At 44.0% G+C, this 23,651-nt stretch overlaps 2 protein-coding genes and 1 pseudogene across 12 annotated transcripts in view; 2 read left to right on the top strand and 1 right to left on the bottom strand.

Moving 5' to 3' along the window:
- Positions 1-13,120, top strand: part of KMT2A (lysine methyltransferase 2A) — a 75,147-nt gene extending 62,027 nt beyond the window's left edge. For all 7 annotated transcript variants that reach the window (XM_016129312.2, XM_016129309.2, XM_016129311.2 and 4 more), the window contains 5 exons: positions 6,238-6,412; positions 6,571-6,678; positions 7,131-7,214; positions 7,640-7,769; positions 8,249-13,120. In XM_016129312.2, coding sequence (XP_015984798.2) covers positions 6,238-6,412; positions 6,571-6,678; positions 7,131-7,214; positions 7,640-7,769; positions 8,249-8,524 — 773 coding nt within the window. In that variant the 3' untranslated portion in view covers positions 8,525-13,120. The remainder of the gene's footprint in view (positions 1-6,237; positions 6,413-6,570; positions 6,679-7,130; positions 7,215-7,639; positions 7,770-8,248) is intronic.
- A 171-nt stretch (positions 13,121-13,291) lies between these two features.
- Positions 13,292-13,410, bottom strand: LOC118603531 (annotated as a pseudogene).
- Positions 13,411-17,430: 4,020 nt separating this feature from the next.
- TMEM25 (transmembrane protein 25) lies at positions 17,431-21,920 on the top strand. 5 transcript variants are annotated; one of them, XM_016129316.2, is made up of 10 exons: positions 17,454-17,499; positions 17,828-17,899; positions 18,000-18,096; positions 18,363-18,674; positions 19,077-19,367; positions 19,569-19,700; positions 20,000-20,030; positions 20,185-20,285; positions 20,409-20,495; positions 20,619-21,920. In XM_016129316.2, the coding sequence occupies exons 2-10, from the start codon at positions 17,837-17,839 to the stop codon at positions 20,690-20,692; spliced, it is 1,188 nt and encodes a 395-aa protein (XP_015984802.2). In that variant the 5' UTR covers positions 17,454-17,499; positions 17,828-17,836; the 3' UTR covers positions 20,693-21,920. The 5 variants fall into 5 exon arrangements, with proteins under 5 accessions (XP_015984804.2, XP_015984803.2, XP_015984802.2 ...); XM_016129318.2 differs by lacking the exon at positions 17,828-17,899 and having other exon boundaries at positions 17,431-17,499; XM_016129317.2 differs by lacking the exon at positions 17,828-17,899 and having other exon boundaries at positions 17,450-17,499; positions 17,926-18,096.
- Positions 21,921-23,651: the final 1,731 nt, after the last annotated feature.

Here is a 23,651-nt window from a genome sequence, read left to right as displayed (position 1 = left end):
AGCGTTATTTTTATAAATTTTTAAAAATAATTTTTAATTTTTCAGTTATACTTGACCTTCAATATTATATTAGTTTCAAGTGTATAACATAGCGATTAGACAGCTACATAACTCACAAAGTGATCACCCTAATAAATCTAGTTTTCTACCTATCTGACACCATACATAGTTATTACAATATGATTGGCTATATTCCTTATGCCATACTTTCTATGTCCATGACTATTTTGTAACTACCGATTTGTACTTCTTAATCCCTTCCCCCTCCAGCCGCCTCCTGTCAAAATATTCTGTGTATCTATGGGTTTATTTCTATTTTTTATTTATTTTGTTCTTTAGATTTCACATATATGTGCAATCGTATGGCATTCATCTTCCTCTATATGACTTACTCTACTCAGCACACTACCCTCGAGGTCCATCGTGAAATATCTTCCATCCTATTAATTTTAGTCTGTGTGTGTGTCTTTTAATCTTAAGCGAGTCTTATAGAAAGCGTATGTAGGGATCTTGTTTTCTTAACCATTCAGCCACCTATCTTTTGATTGAAGCATTTAATTCTTTTTCATTTGAAGTAATTATTGATAGGTATGTAATTATTACCATTATTTAGACTTTTGATACATATTTTTATCTTCTTAAAAAGTTCCTTCAATATTTCCTATAATATTGGCTTCGTGATGAACTCCTTTAGTTTTTTTATTTTTTATTTTTTTTTGGTCTGGGAAGCTCTGTCCGTTCTTCAATTCTAAATGATAGCTTTGCCAGGTAAAGTAATCTGGGTTGTAGGTCCTGGGTTTTCATCACTTTAAATATTTTGTGCCTAGCGCTTCTGGCCTATAAAGTTTCTGTCGAGAAATTGACTGACAGCCTTAATGGGCACTACCTTGTATGTAACTAATTGGTTTTCGCTTGCTGCGTTTAAGATTATCTCTTTGAATTTAACCTTTGGCATTTTAATTATGATATGTCTTGATGTGGGTCCATCTTGTTTGAGACTCTCTGAACTTCCTGGGGTTGCATGTCTATTTCCTTTATCAGGTTAGGGACGTTTTCCATTATTATTTCTTCAAAGAGATTTTTAATTCCTTGCTTTCTCTCTTCTCTTTCTGGTACCCTTATGATGTGAATGTTGTTACACTTGATGATATCTCAGAAGCTCCTTAAACTATCCGCATTTTGGGGGATTCTTTTTTCTTGTTGCTGTCCTGATTGGGTGCCCTCTGCTACCCCATTTTCAATGTTGGCGATTCGATCCTCTGCTTCATCCACTCTGTTGGTTCCCTCTAATGCAGGGGTCCCCAATCCCTGGGCTGTGGACCAGTACCAGTCCGTGGCCTCTTAGGAACCAGTCTGCACAGCAGGAGGTGAGCAGCAGGCAAGAGAGTGAAGCTTCATCTATATTTGTGGCCACTCCCCAGTGTTAGCATCACTGCTTCAGCTTTACCTCAGATCATCAGGCATTAGATTCTCATAGGAACATCAGCCTCTGGTGCAAAAAAGGTTGGGGACCACTGATTTAAAGTACTCTTAATCTCAGATATCATATTCTTCATTTCTGACTGGCTCCCTATTATGTTTTCTATCTCTATTTTTATGTTTTTTATCTCTTTGTTAAAGTTCTCACTGAGTTTATGTACTTTCCCTTAAGTTTCTTGAGCATCCTTATAACCATTGTTTTGAACTCTGCATCTCTATTGCTTGTCTCCATTTTGGTAAATTCTTTTTCTGGAGTTTTGTTCTTTTCTTGCATGTGGGGCGTGCTTCTTTGTCTCCCTATTTTGGCTGCCTCCCTGTGTCTGTTTTTATGTATTAGGCAGAGCACCTAAGTTTTCTGGTCTTAGTAGAATGGCTTTATATAGTAGATATGCTGTGGGGCCCAGTGGCACAGACCTGGAAGGGGTCTATCTGCAGGCCAAGTTCAGCTGTGGCCTGTGTACCTCCAGAGCTACCTGAATGACCACTGTTTGGAAGAAAGTCGCCCATACATCTCTCACCCTGATGCCTGACAACTCAGGGCCTCCCTGTATGTCCCTGGCACCCTCGGAGCAGCTGCCATAGCCCTGGAGTTCAGAGCAAGCGAGTCTGTCCGTGAGTATGGCCGAGAGTGGGCCCTTTAAGGGAAACAATCTCCAATTCCTACAGCCCCTTCTCTCTCAGCCGCAACCTCAGGTGGTTTTCACAGCCAGAGATTGTGGGAACTTCTCTTCCTGGCACTGGAACCCTGGGCTGGGCATCTCAGTGCCTGGCTGGGACCCTGGACCCCTTCACTCATGTGGGGGAGGTGGCTTTGCTGCCAAGATAGCCCTCCTGATTCTGGGTCACCACATGCGGTTGTGGGACTGGGCCCTTTCGCATTTCCACCCTGTTGTCATTTTGAGGAGACTTGTTATTTGAGGTGACTTAGTTGTAGGAATTCTGTTTAGCCAGACCTCTGGTGACTCTGCATATTAGTTGCTCTGTAGTTTTGTTTAATTTTGGTGTGGTCACTAGAGGTGTGCACAGCCTCTATCTTCTATGCCATCTTATGAGCCACTTATATTTATAATTTTTTAAAAAACCTAATTAATTTAAGTATATTCAGTTTTAAAAGAACAGATGGCAAATAAGGTTTTTTTAAAGGTAGGATTCTCCTGCATTCTCAGCCTGTTCCCCTCTCACTCTCCCACTAGGTAGGTTTACACAGCCATTCCAATGTGCTCACATTACACGCTGATGATTCAACCCATTTTTCCTACTATCGCCCATATCTCAGGTCAGAAAAATCCAGTAAATCTTGACAACCTTCCCTTCCCTCATCATTCATATCCCAGTGGTCACTGTAATTGATTCTACCCCCAAAATATGTCTTAATCCTTTTTTCTCTTTCCTTCTTCAGGCATAATCTTTATTACTCTCTAATGTATAATATTAACTGGTCCTTGAATCACCCATCTCTTATAGTGAATCATCAGTGTTCTCTTATAGTGAATCATCAGTGTCACCAGAGGTACCTCAAAAGCTGCTTCTTGTTGCCTTCTACTACTATGGTACAAAATTTCCTTAAATGTTTGTTATTAGTAAATATTTAGTGAACACCTGTAGTCTGTCTGGTACTATATTAAACACTTAGGATATAATTGCTGAGTAGAAGCAAACTCAGCCCTACTCTGCTGAGGTTTCTAGTTTATGGATACCTTACACAACAAGGTCTTATTCACCCTGCCTCGTCTGTTCAGCTTCAGGTCTTTTACTCCTCACCCCAAGAAAGTCATTGTTCTGTAATAACACTTACTACTTACTGATACAGATCCATAGTGTGTCTTAAAGTATGGTCTGCAGACATGAATCACATGTATGGTCTTGGAGGTGAGACAGCTGAATTTTTAACATGTACCCCAAGTAATTCTTATCACTTACATCACATATGCTTTCACATTAGCATACCATGGTTCATGCAGTTCCCTCTACCAGGAATGGCCTACATCTCTCCATCTTCTCCCCCCGCACCTAAAATTCTCTTGTTTGCCTGACAAACTTCTGTTAATCCTTCAAGACTCTGCTAAAAGTCACATCTTTTCTTTAGCCTTTTTAGACCATTCTTCCCTATACCTGTTGCTTTATCACTTAGGATTCTTTTGGCCTCAAGTTACAGAAACCCTAACTCTTGACTGATTTAAACAGGAAGATGATTCATCATGTTACATAACAGACAATCCAAAGGTAGGGCAAGCATCAGGATTGATCGATATGGGAGTTTTCAATGTCATAAAAACCTAGATTCTTTCCTTCTTTCCATTTTGCTCACCCTGGTAAAGCTTCATCCTCAGGCTTTTAGGAAATGACTGCAGCTGTTTCCAGGATCACAGTTGGTCATGGCAAGTGTTCAGAGAAGGGGCTTTTGGTTACAAGAAGTGGATGTCTCACATCTCAGCCCAGAACTTGATACCATACCCATTCCTAAGCTAGTCACTGCCAAGGGAACTGGGATTCCCATGGTTGGCTTAGACTAAAATAATCTGGGCTAGAATGGGTGCTAAGGGTTAACCACAATGACCACTGTGTTACCTAGTCCAAAACTTGTCTGTCATTCTCCATCCCTAGTGCTGTCATCTTGTCCTTGCCCTTATGACCTTCTGGTGGAAATAAGAACTCTAAAAAAGATACAGTGATGGGGTAATGAAATAGAGCGACACAGAAGTGGGTGGGGAGCCTCTTCTAGATAGAGTGGTCAGGAAAGGAGTCTCTTGACAAGGTTACGTTAAAGCTGAGAACTGAGCGATGATGAGAAATCAGTCATGCAACAATTAAAGTTATCACTGCAGAATAAACAGCAGGTGGAAAAGCCCTGAAGTAGGAATACATTTGTGTGTTTATTGTATGTCTCTTCCATGAAATAAAAGTTCTATAAATACAGGTACCTTGCCTGCCTTGTTTACTTCTGTATTCCCAGGGTTCTGTCTGGCACAGTGGAGAGATGGAAAGAATGTGCGAGATATAATAGGTACTCAGTAAATATTTGTTGAATGAATAAATCCCCCACAACAGGATAGATTGTTGCCTCATAAAAGTTCCCACAGCACTTTATACTCTATCCAGATAGGATATTTTCACGTTGTATGGTTTGTGTACATATCCACCTCCCTTTGCCAACAGTTCCCTGAGAACATGCATGATTCATCTTTGTTTTCCCATTATTGACACAGGGCCTAATCTCCTTGTAAGCTCTCTGTGGATGTATAGTTGACCACATAGCCCAAGTATTAAAATGAACTTTTTGGGAAATATATGTAAGTACGTTTTTCAATGTCTTTTTCTACACAGGAGTTTCCAGCAATCTAAAACTCCTAGGAAAAAAAATTATTGGGGAAAATCTGTGCTATAACGAAAAAATAATGTTTGCCATTGCCTTATGGCTTAAACTCTTATGTTGTAGTTGTTACATACTTAGGTTGAGTTCTAATAGGAATAGCAGTTGTGTTCATAAGGATGTTACTTACCTGGAGACACCTTTCTACCTGCCATTGAAACCAAATGATCTCCCTTCGAAATTCTCTTAAGTGAAATAGAAATTATATATTTAATAATAACTTTCTCCTCTTCTGAAAAATTACCTAAAACATAGAATTTTAAAATATGGAAAAACAAACAACTGTAATAACAGAAGGTAGACAGGGTCCCCCCCTCCCAGAAGTAACTATCAATTACATTTTAACATGGATATCCTTTCAGACATAGCATGTGGTCCTCAAATTACACTTAGGTTGCATCTCTAATATGCTTCATAACTTAGACTGAATGTTGAAATTGGGTAGGTGATCCTACACAATTATGCTTATGAAGTACATATCTTGTCCACAATGAACACCATTATTTTGGTATCTATTAATAATGCCAAAAACAATGTTTGTAAATGAAATGATACTATTTATTTAATAAAATTAATTATAAAGAACATTAGTTATTTGTTAAGTTTCAAAAAAGAGTGTGGCAGTTCTTACTGTGCCTCATCCATTTAATGAAAGAAGCCAGTCCTTTGAGAAAGCCTTTCATTGTCTATGCCAGCAGACTTATATAAACGTTTTTGTAAAATAGAAAGAAATAAGAAGTGCTCATCAATGGCATGAGACTGTTGAGTAAAAACAAAGCAGCTATTGAGAATATTACTCCATATAGTCACTATAACAGCACAAAAGAGGGTTCTGTTTTAGAGGTTTACTAACATTCCTTTTGAATTTTAGTGAGGCACCTGTGTGAATATGAGCTTATAGATCCCAGATACTCCATTACCTATGAATAAAAATGGGATCATGGTTGGAATTATACAATCCAAGTTTCAACTCTTGTCACACTAGCTATGTAACCTTGGGTGTGTGGTATTTAAATTCTGTGAACCTAGACTTATAGGTTTATAGGATTTACCTTGAAATGAACCTAGTAACTCCTCCCTCGTGTGGTCATTAGGACCACAAAGTGAAATAATACATAGAGCATTTTTGTGTACATATAGAACATAGAAAATTGTGCATAGTTTGGTGGCTTGCATCTCTCAAACTGTCATGAATGTTTTCCATATTGATAGATCTGTATCTGCATCATTTTAATGGCTATGTAATGCTAATTTCTGGCTAGTCTTAAATATAAGTCACCTTTGAGCAGCCTCTGTCAGAGTGATTCTCTGGCTTAGGCATTTCTTTAGTACTGTGCAGTTTCTTGTTGGCCACACTCCTCATAACCCCAGTGCCTTTGATCCTACAGGTGTTAACGGTTTGAGGATGCTGGGGATTCTCCACGATGCAGTTGTGTTCCTGATTGAGCAGCTATCAGGTGCCAAGCACTGTCGGAATTACAAATTCCGTTTCCACAAACCAGAGGAGGCCAATGAACCGCCCCTGAACCCTCATGGCTCAGCCAGGGCTGAAGTCCACCTGAGGCAAGTGCTATCATTTTCTGTAAGCAGTTTTGGGTCCTGATTTATTATCTAAGGATATATTTTTTCCATGTGACCTTTGAGATTTCTAGTATTAATGCTGCCCTTCACTGCCTCTATTAAAGCATTTCTCTAAATATCTTCTAATCCTTTGGTTCCAGGAAGTCAGCATTTGACATGTTTAACTTCCTGGCTTCTAAACATCGGCAGCCTCCTGAATACAACCCCAATGATGAGGAAGAGGAGGAGGTACAGCTAAAGTCAGCTCGGTGAGTCTTGAGTGGAGAGGGGACATTAGAAATACTCTTTCCTTTCCTCTACTCCAGCATTTCAGGGCACTGTGCAGTTTTGCTGGGATCAGAATTTCCTCGGTAACATTTAAGAAGACTGAAATACAGTTTGTATTGAAGTAGCAGTAGCTGGCTTGCAAAAAGAGAAGAATATGTTATAGAGGAGAAGTTCAAATAACTATTCGATATCTATTTTCTTTTCTTTGACTATGGTATAGTATACTCTGTCAACTTTGGCTCTACTACCATTGTCATCGTGGTCAGAAAGTGCTATATGTATTAAAATTGGCCTAATTTTATAAGGTACTTGTTATGTTTGGCATTGAACAAAGAGAACAGTGTAGTCATATTTTCCAGGAACCTTTGATCCAAGACTCAAAACCAGTTATTTCCTGAAGAGAATTCATTAATAATGTGTCTTGTCTCTTTAGGAGGGCAACTAGTATGGATCTGCCAATGCCCATGCGTTTCCGGCACTTAAAAAAGACTTCCAAGGAGGCAGTTGGTGTCTACAGGTATGGCTAAAATTAGAGAATTACAGAAACGTAATGAAGTTTTCCAAAATCAAAGTGGACCAAATGCTAGAGTGACCTCCCTCATTCAGTAAGTGAGGTTTTATAGATATTATTAATTAAAGCTGATGTCTTGGGATCTTGCCGTTCTCGCATTGAACAAGGTATTTAACATAATAAACATGACATTATTGCTACTTCTAGTGGGCTGTGGAATGGAGAAATTTTTAATCCTTGTCCATTTATTAGAACAATTAATGTACTTAAATCAGGTGGGTCTAAATTGTTATTTTTTTCTTTTTTAAAATGTTTAGCTTTCTTGGTGTACTAACAGACCAAAAAATTTTATTCATTTATTCATGTATTCAACACAGTTAACCTTATTGCAAAATTTGTGGCTGATCTCTTTGTCTGTCTTTATGTCCTAGGTCTCCCATTCATGGTCGGGGTCTTTTTTGTAAGAGAAACATTGATGCAGGTGAGATGGTAATTGAGTATGCTGGCAATGTCATCCGTTCCATCCAGACTGATAAGCGAGAGAAGTATTATGACAGCAAGGTGAGTCTCACACTTTCACTCTCCCATTTCTTTTGTTTTATTGTAGAAAATGGTCATCACCTATAAATATAATCTCTGGATCAAACATTGATTCAAAGATAGGTTTTTTAAAACATTTTTAACATCTATGAAATTTGTAGTAGGCCCAGTAAAAGTTTATAATCCACTCTAAGGGTTAATAATACACAAAGATATTCTTTGAAGGTTTTTTTCTGAGTAGATCCCAGAATCAAAAGCACATGGCAACACAATTTTTAGGTTTCTCTTTCCTGCAGAGACATTAAAAAACCAAGAGTCCAGTGCCAACAATCTAGGAATTCATCATGGAAGCATCTTAAGACATGGAAGAAATCTAGAAATTGTACCAAAAGAAACTGTTAGTCAGTGGTTATAAGTCACATTAGAAAGTGGTTGAGAAATGTTCTCAAAACAAAGCTATAATCAATAATACGTTCTTCTCCATTCTCCTTCACATGTAGGGCATAGGTTGCTACATGTTTCGCATTGATGACTCAGAGGTAGTGGATGCCACCATGCATGGAAACGCTGCACGCTTCATCAATCACTCATGTGAGCCTAACTGCTACTCTCGGGTCATCAATATTGATGGACAGAAGCACATTGTCATCTTTGCCATGCGCAAGATCTACCGAGGGGAGGAACTCACTTATGACTATAAGTTCCCCATTGAGGATGCCAGCAACAAGCTACCCTGCAACTGTGGCGCCAAGAAATGCCGGAAGTTCCTAAACTAAAGCTGCTCTCCTCCCCCTGTGTTGGAGTACCAGGACCTAGGGCCATCCAAAGCAATGCTGAAGGCCTTTGTCAGCAGCTAGGAGTTCCAGGATCGAGTGGGCACAGTTGCGGGGCCTCCATGATGGCTGAGCTCCCTTATGTCCCATATTCACAGTATACATGTGATCATAATCCTGGAGAGAGGCCTGAGATCGGCTTTCGACTGGGGCTCCTCTGATTACATGCCATTAAAAAGTGGGAAACGGGGTCCCTAGCAGACTTGCCTACAAGGAGCCTATTGAGGATTAGTTATGTTGGGAGATTGGGCCTGAGCATCTCCTCAGAGAGAAGTTGCCATCCTCGCCTTGGCCCTTTCCCAAGCACTATAAGCAAGGGGTCAGGCAAAGCCCCAAATATAGGGTTGGTTGGATACTTGATAGTTTGTCAGCCAGGCCCAGCCTGTAGCCATCTGTTGAACAAACAGAGAAGGTCTGGTGGCTTTCCCTACTATCCTCCCACTTGAGAGTTCACTTCTGATTGGGAGACAGGATTCTTAGCACCTTTGGTGTCAAAGGGCTGTCTTGGGGTTGTGCCAATTAATTACCAAACATTGAGCCTGTGGGCTTTAAGCGGGAGTATTATCCCTATGAGCCTTATCTCAGCCAGTTACTTTTCTTGATAATAGAAGCGGCTTCCCTCTCATTCCTTCTCTTCACTCCACTTTCTTCATTTCCCCCGTTTTTCATCCCACTGCTTTCCCATTCTTCTGGGTGGTAGGAAAAAGTGACTCCCTGCTCAAGGACACTCCCTATTGGGCATAGCATGTGCCTACAAAAATGTTCCCTGAGCCTGTAAGCACTCCCAGTGGGGAAGTGGACAGGAGCCATTGGCCATAACCAGACAGAATTTGGAGAAGTTTTCATAAAGCTCCCCTGAGAGTTTTAAAGGAATATACATAGGTAGCATGATTTTTTTTTAGAAGAGGAAGAGATTATTTAAATAGGATTTGAATCATGCAACAACCAGAGTATCACAACCAGGATGACCCTTGAGCCCCACGCCTAGGACATAGTAACTTTATTTTCCTTAAGATATAGGAAGACTTAATTTTTAAATGGTCACTGCCCAGTTGAAGGCACAACACTAATCAGATTTCAAGGCCCAAAACTCGGGTAATAGACCACCTTGTATTGAGGGAACTCTGCCACCTACACAAAATCCATAGATAAATTAAATGACACTACTGCCCTGATTGCTCCTTAGATGTGGTCAAAACAGCATCAAATGTTTCTTTTCCTTCCCACAAGACAGTGTCGTGAACCTGTTAAATTAAGTCATTGGATTTACTCTGTTCTGTTTACAGTTTACTATTTAAGGTTTTATAAATGTAAATATATTTTGTATATTTTTCTATGAGAAGCACTTCATAGGGAGAAGCACTTACGACAAGGCTATTTTTTAAATCGCGGTATTGTCCTAATTTAAAAGAAGATCGGTTTTTAATAATTTTTTATTTTCATAGGATGAAGTTAGAGAAAATATTCAGCTGTATACACAAAGTCTGGTTTTTCCTGCCCAGCTTCCCCCTGGGAGGTGTACTTTTTGTTGTTTAATGTGTAGCTTGTTTGTGCCCTGTTGACATAAACGTTTCCTGGGTTTGCTCTTTGACAATAAATGGAAAAGGAAGGTCACCCAACTCCATCGGGTCACTCACCTTTTTCCCATATTGAAGCTCCTCAAAAGGCTAGTCGTATCTCAACAGCAGTTTCTCCTCTTCTCTGCACTCTCTCTCCTTTCTGGCACTAGCTTGTCTTTCCTATTTCAGAGTTAGCAACTAAGTTGAATGGCAGCCTGACATTTTCCATCACCATCTGCATCATAGGTCTCCCCATTCCCTTTCCCTCTGCCCACCAAGTCCTCATACCTGCAGAGAATCCACAATCCACTATGCCCTCTTTTGGGGCAGCCCATTGAAACTGAAGCACAGTCTGACAACTCACAAAGCAGATGTTTCTCTGCCTGTCAGTCACAAGGTTTCAGAGCAGTGTTGTTCAGTAGAGGGCTGGGCACCCTTTTTTTCTCCTGGAGAAGCCCGTTCCTATGGAAGTCTAGCAAAGCAATACGACTCAGCCCAGCGCTCTCTGCCCCAGGACTCATGGCTCTGCTGTGCCTTTCATCCTGGGCTCCCTGTTCTTCCATGACCTTAAGAACTTTGGTGGCTTTGCTGGAACATTGTCACTGTTTTCACTGTCATGCAGGGAGCCCAGCACTGTGGCCAGGATGGCAGAGACTTCCTTGTCATCATGGAGAAGTGCCAGCAGGGTACTGGGGAAAAGCACTCTACCCAGACCTCACCTCCCTTCCTCCTTTTGCCCATGAACAAGACACAGTGGCCCTAGGGGTTTCACTAATGTCTGGATTCCTTTGTTATTGCACTGTGTGAGGTTTTTTTGTAAATCCTTTTATTCTTTTTTTTTTTTTTTTGTAAAGAAAAAAAACCTTAAGCTGCATTTGTTACTGAACTGATTAATGCACTGATGGGTCATGAATTCACCTTGAGAAAGACCCAAAGGCCAGTCAAGGAGTGGGGAAACTCAGCTAAACAGACCTAGTTACTGCCCTGCTAGGCCATGCTGTACTGTGAGCCCCCTCCTCATTCTCTTTCTACCAATCCCAAACCCTGAGGCCAAGGGAGGAACCCACACCTTTCCTTCTCTTGCCAGCTGCAGATGGTTTGCCTTGCCTTTCCACTCCCCAACTGTAACCACAGAAATGAGAAACTCCTCTTACAGCTCAGCCTTGAGTTCATTGCCAAAATTCAGCATACCTGCCAGCAACTTGGGGAACGAGCTAAGATTTCCCTACAAAAGGGAAAGAAGGCAAAAAATGGCATAGCTATCTCCAAAACACCTCTGAGTTTGTTTTGAAAGTAACCTAAGGAATTGCTGCACAAAAGTGCAGACTGAGGAACTGTGGTGGGTCATTCCCAAGAATCCCCCAAGGGGCACCCCAAATCCCTAAGGAGTAACAGCTGCAAACCTGGTCAGTTCTCAGTGAGAGAGCCAGCTCCCTTATAGCTTTGCTGCTAGAACCTATTGTGGCTGCATTTCCTGGTGGCCAGTGACAACTGTGTAACCAGAATAGCTGCATGGCGCTGACCCTTTGGCCGGAACGTTGTCCCTTGGCTTCGTTACTGTCCACCACTTCCAGCACAGTCCCTCCTGTTTTTTAGACCAATAAAAAGAAGGGGGAAGCCCTGGCAGCTATATATGTTTTCAACCAGACTCCTTTGCCGGGATCCAGTCCACCACCCTGCTTGCCTCTGTCAAACCCCCCGGCCAATGCAGTGAGCACCATGCAGCTCCCCTGATTAAAAAAAAATAAAAAAATTTAAAATATATATATATATATATATAGATATACAACAACAAAACAAAACAAAAAAATCTTGTGATGAATGTATCTTTCTAAAGGACTGACGTTCAATCAAATATCTGAAAATACTAAAGGTCAAAACCTTGTCAGATGTTAACTTTTAAGTTTGATTTGAGGTTTTTTAAAGTAGAAATCAAGTTTTTTTTTGTTTGTTTTTTAAGGAAAAAGCGGGTCATTGCAAAGGGCTGGGTGTAATTTTGATTCATTTACTTCATTTTAAAGCAATACAAGGTTATTGAGCAGATGGTTTTGTGCCGAATCATGAATACCAGTCAAGTCTCACACTCTGAAAACTTGCAACTTTTTGTTTCTGTTTTCAAATAAATATAAATATGATATATATAGGAACTAATATAGAAATGCACCATGTAACAAAGCCTAGTTCAGTCCATGGCTTTTAATTCTCAACACTATAGATAAGGATTGTGTTACAGTTGCTAGTAGTGGCAGGAAAATGTCAGTCTGGTACTCCTGATCCTCCGAAATGGGGAGAAACCCAAACCATAAAAGGTTGGTAAACAGTCCATTTCTAGGATTAGAGAGAAATGCAGACATGGTGTCACCTGGATTTTTTTCTGCCCATGAATGTTGCCAGGCAGTACCTGTACTCCTTGTTTCTCTATTTTTGGTTATGAATGTTGGGGTTACCACCTGCATTTAGGGGAAAATTGTGTTCTGTGCTTTCCTGGTATCTTGTTCCGAGGTACTCTAGTTCTGTCTTTCAACCAAGAAAATAGACTTGTGGTGTTTCTTTTTATTGAACTTTTAACAGTCTCTTTAGTAAATACAGGTAGTTGAATAATTGTTTCAAAAGCTCAACAGATGACAAGCTTCTTTTCTAGAAATAAGACATTTCTTGACAACTTTATCATGTATAACAGATCTTTGGGTTTTTTTTCCTTGTGTTCTTCCAAGCTTCTGGTTAGAGAAAAAGAAAAAAATAAGGAAAAAATGTGTCTAAAGTCCACCAGTGTTAACTCCCTGTGACAGGGATGAAGGAAAATACTTTAATAGTTCAAAAAATAATAATGCTGAAAGCTCTCTACGAAAGACTGAATGTAAAAGTAAAATGTGTACATACTTGTAAAAAAAAAGGAGTTTTTAAACATGTTTATTTTCTATGCACTTTTTTTTATTTAAGTGATAGTTTAATTAATAAACATGTCAAGTTTATTGCTGCATATGGTAAAGCTTTCTTTTTGCTTTGGCTGGGACAAGAAATGGGGGTGGAACAGGGCCTGTTTTCCAATTACAAAGTACCTTCCATAGCCCTTTATTTTAAGGTGGAATATGAAATTATTCCCTGTTGCCTTCTTTCAGGGTCTACTCCATGGTTTTGTTGTTGTTGTTTTTTTACGCAGCACCTGGTCTTCCTAGGTGGGCTCCCATCCAAGTACTAACCAGGCCCAACCCTGCTTAGCTTACAAGATCAGACGGGATTGGGCGTGTTCAGGGTTGCATGGCCATATTCCATATTGGCTCTCTTAACTATATTTTCTTCTCTTACTCATCAATGACCTGTGTTCAGGATTCAATTAATTCTGGGTATGAGGTTGGGATTAAGAATATAAATAGTTCCCTTATCCCCTACATATCCACCCCCCTCCTTTATCCATGGGTGGTCAAGCAATGGCATGTAGTGTTTTTCTCCCCACCTATGAATATAATAAAAGCACTTCAAGGAGAACCTGAACAGCACCCTCTCTTCACCCCACCTGAAGACTGAAATTGGATTTATTTACTGTTTCTCATAGGACTAGGGTGGGGGTGGAGAAGCAGTTTAATACCTATAAATGTTCTGCCAAGCCAGGATCACTAACCCCAGGCTAAAGGGAGGTTGAGTTTACACTACAGCCAAAAGAAAAGAACACTCATGCAGGATAGTCCTCAAACAGAACCTCTCTCTAGATCAACTGGCTGTGAGGCTAAGTCCCTACCCCTTCTTTCTCCCTCCCATCCCAAGTCACCTTTTCGGATTCTGGAGCACCATAGGGACTCTAAATGATTCGGCAGTGTTACAAACCATCTTTAACCCTGACACCCCCTTTGGAGATGGGTTGGTCCTGGGAGAGGAAGCTGAGTAGGTGAAGGTAAGTATTTGACCTTGGAGTATAGCTCTCCACACTGGATGGTCTGCAGAGGGAGGTGGTCTTACAAGGTCGTTTGTTTCACAACATTTGGGTGATGATTGAGACGATTCAGAGAGGTTGGCTGATCCTTAGTGCAATGATAGAGGCTGGCAAAAGTCACTGCCAAGTGGAGAAAGCCAGTTTGTCTCAATCCTTTAGCCCTCTGAACTTAACCACTTAATTTCTCCTCATGCTCCAAGCTTAACTGTGTTGTGGCAAGAGGAGGGCACTCAACTCTCATATCTTTGTCATAAGAGTTTATCACCCAACAGAGAATGGAAGACAGGAACAGGGCAAGGCTTGGCTCAGTTGAATGGTTCCAATCTAAGCAAGCATTCAGTGTTACTTACCGTTACATGCCAAGCACTGAGCTGATCTTTCACAGTGAGTGCACTCCTTGGAGAACACAGACTGATGTCCCCATCGGAAGTATTTGGTGCCCTTTTTTGCTAAAGAAATAAAGCCTAAGCCTTGCTGAGATATCAGGCTGAGAAGCTGAGGGATACATGAGAAGTGATTTTCATGACCTGGGAATGTCACGTTGGTCTTTGTGTTGGAGGTGGTGTGGTAGAACAAAGGACGAGCTAAGAAGCCAGAAAGACCTGGGTTGAATCCAAGCTGTGCAACTGATGGGCTATGTGACCTTGAACAAGGTTTTTTAGCTACAAGCTAAGGAGTTTGAGCTTTATTCTCTTGACAATGGGGAGCCAACCAAGGTCCCTCTGGGACTCATTGTTAGCTTTCAGCCTTGGTGACCTCAGCTCCCCCTGCCCCAAATACTGTATCTGAGAACTGCTTTGACTCACATCCCAGCCCCATGGGCTCTGGCTCAAGCGCCACATTTCCAAATCACATACCTGTCCTCTCCCAGCTACCTCCCTAGCACAGATGTAGCTTTCCCTCGAATAATTGGAGCAGTCCAAGGCCCTGGAGCTGCAGCAGGTGATAGCAGCAGAGGCTGGTGACTTCAGCGCAGCCCTGGAGAGGTTTGGTTGAGCCATCAACCTGCTGCCTGAGAGGGCCTCAGACAACAACAACCGAGCTCAGGCCTGGAATCTCCAGGGAGATGTGGCAGGTAAGGGGAGATGCCCTGGAGTCTTTGCAGAAGGGGCCCTGGAATGCACAGACCAGAGATGGACTAGAGACGTAGTAACTGTGGCGCCGGGGTATGGGGGTGGAAAGTCACTAAACCCCTCTGGAATCTGCATTCTTATCTATAAGAGATACATTATGGGCCCTGCTAAGATTATGGGGCTATTGTGAGAGTCATAATAGATGCGTTCCATTTATGTATTTAACAAATATTTAATGAGTCTACTATTGTAGCAGTGGGCCAGGTGCTTGAAGACACGAAGATAAAAGATATTCTACTTTATAGCAACTACTGTGCAACAGGCACTAAGCCCTTTATATGTAAGATGTAGTAATTTAATCCTCACAATGACCCTGAAAGGTATGCACTGTTATCTACATTTTACAGATGAAAAAAACTGAAGTGTGGAGGTTAAGTAGTTTGCTACTCTCATACAGCTAAGAAATGGCAGAGCTTCTTACTAAGAAGTGGTAGGGCTCCAGAATGTATGCTCTTGATGCCCACATGATACTGCTTCTCAAGCTCACAGTGTTAGGGGTGGGACAGGCACAGAATTATATCACCATAGGAAGATGAGAGGGGTCTGCTCCTGAAGGTTGAGTTTTGAAGGATAAGTGGAAGTTAGCTGGATGGAGGGAAGGAAGTGGAAAAGGCACAGCCTGTAGAGGCCCAGAAGGCATGGAAGTTACAGGCAACTTCCAATCTCCAGGCTGACAGGAACAGGGAATGGTGGAAGGATAGAGTAGAGCCTAGAGGTAAACAGGAAGCAGCACTAGAGTTTTAACTGGGATCAAACCCTCTGGTTGGGTTACTCTAGTTGAAGTGGGGACAATGGGACAAAAAAGACCGACCATGCAAGAACCCAGATAGCAGGCCAATAAGTGAGGTAAATCAAAGACGCCTAGTAGGGTACTATACAGTTAAGACTCATGGTGCTCCTAGGACTAGGAATGCCAGGCCAGGGCTGTAAAGGTCGCTGGGAACAGCCTGCAGACCAAAACCCCAGAGGGTTTTCAATTCCTCCAGATCAGCTCCTGCGAAGGAAACGGAGACATGCTGTCATCAGAGAGTTTCTCAAAAGTCCAGGTTCAGGTGCAGTAGGGAGTATAGCATAACCCCTGCTGGGTTCTGGGGAGCAAAACAGAGACAGAAGGGGTAAGATCGGCTTTGCTCTAGGATGACACAAGCTCCCCAAGCACCCTGACAGGCTCTTTAGACAAGAACATGAATCAAATAAAACAGAGCCCAGAAGAAATGCAGCTCAGTGAATCCTATAGCAGATACCAGCAGGAGGCCTGAAGTTGAGTTCGGATGCCCAACCCCAATATTTTATGAGGACAATAAAAATAAAAAATGGGGCAGGCCACCTCTGGCTCCAAGACCTCCTTCTAAGAAAATCTGATACAAAATAATGAAAATTATGGAAATAAGGAAAGAGGAAAGGCGGTCTGTGGAGAAAACAGGTGAGTGAAGCTGTTTGAAATCACTGGAAAAGAAAAGCCTTCAAAAGGAAAAGAAAGAGAAATGGATAATATTTGTAATAAACGGTTGTCAGTTAATAATTTTCTTAGACTCGGGATTCAGAGTTAGTTACCTGGCATACAGCAGACGGTTAGTAACGTAATCTGTAATAAATTGCCTGCTACATGCCAGCAACGGGCCAGATTCATGAACATGGTGACCATTCAAAATTCTTCCACCAACCTTCACATTTTGGTGTGAGACAAGGGCAGACCTGGACTTCAGTCCCAGCTCTGTCACTATGCCGGTTATGCAGCTAGGGCCTGTCTTACCAACTCTTTCAGTCTTATCTGCGCAATGGGAATAACAATACCTACCTCTTGGATAAAGTGCAGGCGGGTTGTATGTAAATGGCCGGGTCCCAATACTGCGCCCGGATTCCGTGCTCGCCCTAGCGCTGAGCTGCAGCTGGGACCGCGCTTCCCGCAGGGACTTCGATGGGGCGGCGTGGCTGGTAAACCCCTCGCGTGGCGCCAGTTGGTGTTGCTCAACGCCACGGTGTGCAATCGCATGCTGATTGACCTGATGGGGTAGCCGCACCCGCGACAAGCGCTGAGCTGGCCCGCGGGAGAGGAAGGCGCAGACGCTGAACCAATAAAGCTGCCGGCTCGTCCCGGCCAGTGCAGGGAGGCCTGCGCGTCACGGACAGGCAGGGGTGGCAGTGACGGAGTTGCGGCCCACCTGGTCCGGACGGCGGGGCTGGCCGGCGCTGTCGGGCATTGATTGGCCCTGCCTGGCGTAACCCCGCCCCTGCAGTGTTCTGCAGTGCTCATCAGACCTGTGCAGTTGCTCTGGCTGAGCTCGGGGTGGGATCCAGGTGAGCCTCCGCGAAGGCGAGGATGCTTCATGACCCCTTGCTACCGGATCACCCTCCTCTTCAGCCCACATGCACCTGAGCAACCAGATGGGAGGGGGGCGGGACGTAGGGCGAAAGATGGTGTGTGGGTGGAGGGGGAGGAGTATGGGGCAAGAAACACACGGGGTCTGGAGAAGGACGGTCCCTTTGGGGGAGGGGCACATGTAGCCGAGTATCTCTGTAAGTGTGCATCTGGACCTGGTGCGGCCTTCACGGTTGCTCGTTGTTTGACTCTGCGGGGGTGTGCCTGTTTGTTCGCTAGAGTCAGAGCTCAATTCTACGCCTGCAGGTACAGGTTATGTGCTGGGAGAGTTTGGGCTTTTGGGCTTGGATGTTCGCATCCTCGCTTTCGCCCCTGTGGGTGAGTCTGCATTTTTGTTTCTGGAGAGTTAATTCCTGGAGGAATTACTAAGCTTGCCTGATCTTCCCTGACGTCGAGACTCACCCCCTTCTCTTGGCAGCGTGGAGCCCAGGCCGGGGCCACCATGGCGCTGCCTCCACGCCCAGCTACCCTCCCGCACACAACACTGCTGCTCCTGCCAGCCTTTCTGAGCTCAGGTACAACCCCCTTCATCCCTTAGCCAAGCACTTCTGGGGTAAAACCCTCTTCTCCCCCTTTCTTGCCTGCACCTTTGGTTTAGGGGCCCACTTCAGCCTCAGCAATAAGAGCTGGGGTCCCCTCACCCACCTACCCAAGATCCATCCAGTCCCTGGAGAGAGTAACCAGGTACACCAGTCTCTGCCTGCTGCCCCTATGTAACTGGACCTCATCTTCTTCACAGAACAGTACCAATCCTACTCCGCAATCTCCTGTTGTGTTCCAGGTTGTGGGGAGTTGGTGCCACAAATTGATGGCCAGGCCTGGGCCGAGCGGGCAGTTCGGGAGAATGAACGCCATGCCTTCACCTGCCAAGTGGCAGGAGGGCCTGGCACCCCCAAATTGGCTTGGTACCTGGATGGACAGCTGCAGGAAGCCAGCACCTCAAGACTGCTAAGTGTAGGTGGTGAGGCCTTCTCTGGAGGCACCAGCACCTTCACTGTCACTGCCCAGCGGGCCCAGCATGAGCTCAAGTGCTCTCTGCAGGACCCAGGCAGTGGCAGGTCAGCTAATGCCTCTGTCATCCTCAATGTGCAATGTGAGTGTCTCTGAAGTGGGTAGGGAGAGAGGGTCTCTGCCCAGGGACCCCCAGCAGCCACATGGCAGGACATTTCACAAACACTTAAGCACTTTGCAAATATTAACTCTCATCCTCATAGTAATCCCATGAGGTAATTACTGTTGTTATCCCTATTTTACAAATGAGAAAACAGGCATAGAGAATTTAAGCAATCTGGCAGAGGTTATAGAGCTGGTAAGTAGCAGAGCCAGGATTCAGAATTGAACATTTTGGTTCTAGTGTTTATACTCTTGATCACTTCAAAATGCTGCATGTAAAGTGGACCCAACCATCCAAATGGGTCCCTTCCGGGTTTGGGAAGAAAGGGCAAGGAATATGAAGGGCTGTGGTGAGAGCATATTGGCCTCTGCTTTGTACTAGTTAAGCCGGAGATTGCCCAGGTCGGTGCCAAGTACCAGGAAGCTCAGGGCCGGGGCCTCCTGGTTGTCCTTTTTGCCCTGGTGCGTGCCAACCCTCCTGCCAATGTGACCTGGATCAATCAGGATGGGCCTGTGACTTTCAATACCTCGGAATTCCTGGTGCTGGATGCCCAGAGCTATCCCTGGCTTACCAACCACACTGTGCAGCTGCAGCTCCACAGTTTGGCACACAACCTGTCCGTGGTAGCTACCAATGACGTGGGTGTCACCAGTGCCTCGCTTCCGGTCCCAGGTGAGCACAGCCAGCAACTGGCCCAGCAAAGCCTCTGGTGGTATGGAATCTAGATACAGAAATGGGAGGATCTATTGCCCTTTGGGTGAGGCTTATGAATGTGCTGTCCCAACTACCTCGGGCAAGGACAGAGTAGTACCTGTGGCATCTCAGAGCTAGGGGCCCTGTCTACTTGGACCCTAATCAAAGGATGACCTGCAGGACTCCTGGCCACCTGGGTGGAAGTGCCACTGCTGGGCATCGTTGTGGCTGGAGGGCTCGCCCTAGGCATCCTGGTGGCATTCGGGACCTTGGTGGCCTGCTTAGTCTGCAGGAAAGAGAAGAAAACGAAAGGTAGGGCCAAAGTAGTAGTGGGCAGAGGATGGCTGGGGGAGTAGAGATGAGGTCAGGGGTGAGCAACAGGGCGGTAAAGAGAGCTGGGTAGAACAAGTGCTCTCAGGTGTGGCCATGGGTAATTATGTGCATCCCAGGTGGCAGGACTGGGCACTGGGAACAGTACCCCGGTCCCAGAGCCTGTGCTTGGCATTTGAGAGATCCCTTTCCTGAGTGTCCTGGGTCTGAAAGGGGAGGTGGGGCAGAGCCCAGAGTGAGTGGGCACACTGAGAACAGTGGCGTGGTTTCTTTCTTCTCAGGCCCCTCCCGGCACCCATCTCTGATCTCTAGGTAACTCTTTCTGGGGTTGGGTGGATGGGCTGAATGGAGATGCAGCACGGGGATAGGTGGGAATCTGCAGTTGCTGGTAGTTCTGGAACAGGCCCGAAAACTGGAATCTGCCTGCTGGAGACAGGGCATATCCCAGGCTTTGTCTACCCCGTAGTGACTCCAACAACTTGAAACTCAACAACGTGCGCCTACCACGGGAGAACATGTCCCTCCCATCCAACCTTCAGCTCAACAACCTCACTCCAGATTCCCGAGGTACATCCAGGACCCTCTGTTTGCCCCTGCTTTATCTTCAGAGGTGCCTTTGAGAAAAAGAGACACCTTTCCTCATCAGGCACACTCATTGTCCTGGCCACCACCCCCTTTGTCACCCAACAGGGAAACCAGCAGATCGGCAGATGGCTCAGAACAACAGCCAGCCAGAACTTCTGGACCCAGAGCCTGGCGGCCTCCTCACCAGTCAAGGTACCCTCTTCCTTTGCTTCTCAGTCTTGTGCTTGTACCTCTGAGTCTTCAGGGGCAGAGAGGGATCTCCCAACTTCCAAGGATGAGGGTTACTGAGGCTTCTGGGCATCTCTGATCTTACAGGTTTCATCCGTCTCCCAGTGCTGGGCTACATCTATCGAGTGTCCAGTGTGAGCAGTGATGAGATCTGGCTCTGAGCTGATGACGAGATGGAGGGTGCCATGGCTCCTGGGCACCCTCCCACTCCTCCCCCAAGGTTTCCTCTGCCTGGCCATGATGCAAGTGAGAAGAGGCCATGCCCCTGCCACTCTTGCTTGCCCCCTGTCTGGGGTGCCCTCTCTGTCATCCACATGATAGTTTCATTGGCATCTGACCCTCAGAGGTACAGGTGTCCTTGGTAAGGCTGTCGGCTGGATCTAAGTCCTTATTCTAACTCAGGGTGAGGGCCTGTTTATAATGCCCGGCCCTAGGCAGATAGAGCTCTTTGCTCAGTGTGTTCAGAGCTCATCTGAACAGGCTTGGGCCTTCTCTGTACCCCATGCCAGTACTCTGCAGCATGTTGCACAGTAGGCCTGGGGGCATGCCTGGTGTGGGGCCAAGGCAATCCCTGCATGTTGTGGATTCCCTTCCCATCCTATGCAGCTTTATTCCCTCAGGGGAAGTTTAGGACCCTGCTAGCTGTATAAAACCAAACTGCCCTTTGCACAGAAACCTACCCTTGGTCCCGGGGCACTGGCCAAGCACAAAATAGTCCCTTTTGCTGCATACCTCTGCCCTGTCTCTGCTGCCTCTGTCATCACCTTCTCTTGGGCATCATAGGTTATATGTTGGACCTTCTCCACTTCTTCACTGGGCACTAGACTTCCCCACTGGCCTGGCCTCTGATGATGCTAGTCCCTGGTGTTAACACAGATCAGGAAAAAAAGAGGGAGGTGAGAAGTCTGGTGGTATCCAGGAGAGCATGTAGCTATGCTTCATTTAACACTTTAAGCACACTGCCAGGGCCCTCTCTGTGGCCTCCCCAAGTCTGTCCTTCCTGGGATTCACTGAGTGCCCTGAGCTTTTCTCCTTAGCATGTCTCCCCTGCCATGGGACCCTAGCCCTGACCAATCCCTGACTGCCCTATCAGCAGGAAGCCACACTTCCTGTCCCACCTTCTCTTCCTCGGGATGGTCATATTGGCACACAATTCAGTAGTGCAAGAAGCTTTAGGGAGACATGGAGAAAGAGGGAGACCACATACCCTAAAATGATCTAAGAACACTTCACAAAGCAACATGGAAATGATTGTAAATTTATAGAGTGTGGAGTATATTTTTCCTTTGTTATCTTATTTTGTAATTTTTTTCATGTTACTGCCTAGGGCAGTGCTGAGCACACAGTAAATTCAATAAACTTTACTGAATGAATGTTATATGTGTTTCATTCCTTCGAATATGTTTCTTAATGAAATCTTTAAGTCACACAGTAAAGAAGATACAGCAAACACTTGTGTACCCACCACTCAGCTCTTTTGAGTCTTAACATTTTGCTTTAGATCTTTGGTTTTAAAAATAAATAATATTTCTTTAATTACACCATTCCCAGTAGCAGCGATGGCATTTTCTACTTTGGGAGTGCCTGGTGGAGATCATAGATATACCTAGTGACTGAGTCTACCTTGGTCAATAGCACTTGGCACACTCTCCTTGGTCAGGACTGTGGCAAAGCCACACTGAGGCCCTTTGCCCTGACTGGAGGTACAGAAGGCTCAGGCTAGGCTATGATTTTTTAAGAATTTCTTTTTCTGAGGGATCACAAAGGCAGATTTATACTTTTTTAGTGACAAGTTGGCTTGGCACACGTAGCTGTGGGTTTTCCAGCCACATCTTTTCCTTGCCTCTTGTTCAGTATTTTCCTCCATGGGAGTGGCTAAGGCTGCCCCAGCTTCCTGAAAGGAACTTAGTTCCAGCCTCTACTGATTTTGCTTGTAAGCTCCTTCATGGCTCCAGAAACTTTAGAAACCAGGGTGTCCTGCTGTTAGTTCTGTTGACCTTCTCATTCTCTGCTCCCTTTGGGAGGCCCTAGAACTACTTCATTGCTGTTTCTTTGGTTACGAGCCCTGCATACTTTGCTCTTACCTGCACTGAAGATCTTACTTTAGCAGAAAGGCCTGCTCTTCTGACAAATCTCCCATCCTTGCTAGTGTTTGCTAAAGAATGGACTTTTAAATTAGTGTCCCAATTCTCCCTATACATCCCTTAGATCAGAGATTCCTTTTACCTTTGAGCTACAAACTCCTTGGAGAAAAATTAAATTTTTTCTGGAAAAATGCAGATTAAAAAACCCCTGCTTACTATGCAGGTCAAAGCCCATCAAATTACAACAGGGATAAACCTTGAAAACACTATGCTAAATGAAAGAAGCCAAATAAAAAAAGCCATATATTGTATGACTCCTTTTATATGAAATACCCAGAACAGGCACATCGACAGGGACAGTGAATTAGTGGTTTCCATGGACTGGAGAGAGGTCAGAATAGGAAGTGACTTCTAATGAATACAGGGTTTCTTCTGGGGGTGATGAAAATGTTCTGGAATTAATTAATGGTGATCAATACTCAGCTTTACAAATAGACCAAACCACTGAATTGTACACTTTACAAGGGTGAACTTTATAATATATGAATTGTATCTCAAAGTTCTAGTTTAAAAATCAAATGGTAATTTGATATGTACATTTCTTAATGTATAAATTTCACTTGACCAAAGAACCATAAATAAATACTGAATTCCAGTTAATTATATGCGTGCTAGTGTTCAGGGGTGAAGTGCATGGATCTCTGCAACTTATTTTGAAATGTATCAAAAACCAAAATGGATTGATGAATGGATAGAAGAGTGGATGGGAGATAAAGCAAATGTAGCTGAACATTAGTTGTAGGATTTAGGTGCTGGGTGTGTAGGGGTTCATTGTAAAATTCTTCCAAAAATCCTTTTATTTGACAATTTTCATAGTAAAGTACTAGGAGGGAGTCCCTTATCTAGTCCCTTTGATATTCTGAAAGCTTTTTGGTCTTTCTGAGGATCATGGAATTTTCAGCATTACTAATGCTCCCAACATGACAGTTCTCTTTTTCCTGGGAAAGAGCACCAATTTTAAATATACTTCAGTTCA

The sequence above is a fragment of the Rousettus aegyptiacus genome, unplaced genomic scaffold, assembly GCF_014176215.1.
Source record: "Rousettus aegyptiacus isolate mRouAeg1 unplaced genomic scaffold, mRouAeg1.p scaffold_m13_p_5, whole genome shotgun sequence".
Lineage (NCBI taxonomy): Eukaryota > Metazoa > Chordata > Mammalia > Chiroptera > Pteropodidae > Rousettus > Rousettus aegyptiacus.
This window is presented reverse-complemented; position numbering and strand designations above follow the sequence as displayed.

Bases quoted from the DNA above. Each gene is read 5' to 3' on its own strand.
- TMEM25 (XM_016129316.2), top strand. From the start codon at position 17,837: ATGTGCTGGGAGAGTTTGGGCTTTTGGGCTTGGATGTTCGCATCCTCG. The intron at 20,031-20,184 runs GTAACTCTTTCT...TCTACCCCGTAG, and splicing joins CACCCATCTCTGATCTCTAG to TGACTCCAACAACTTGAAAC. The intron at 20,496-20,618 runs GTACCCTCTTCC...CTGATCTTACAG, and splicing joins CGGCCTCCTCACCAGTCAAG to GTTTCATCCGTCTCCCAGTG.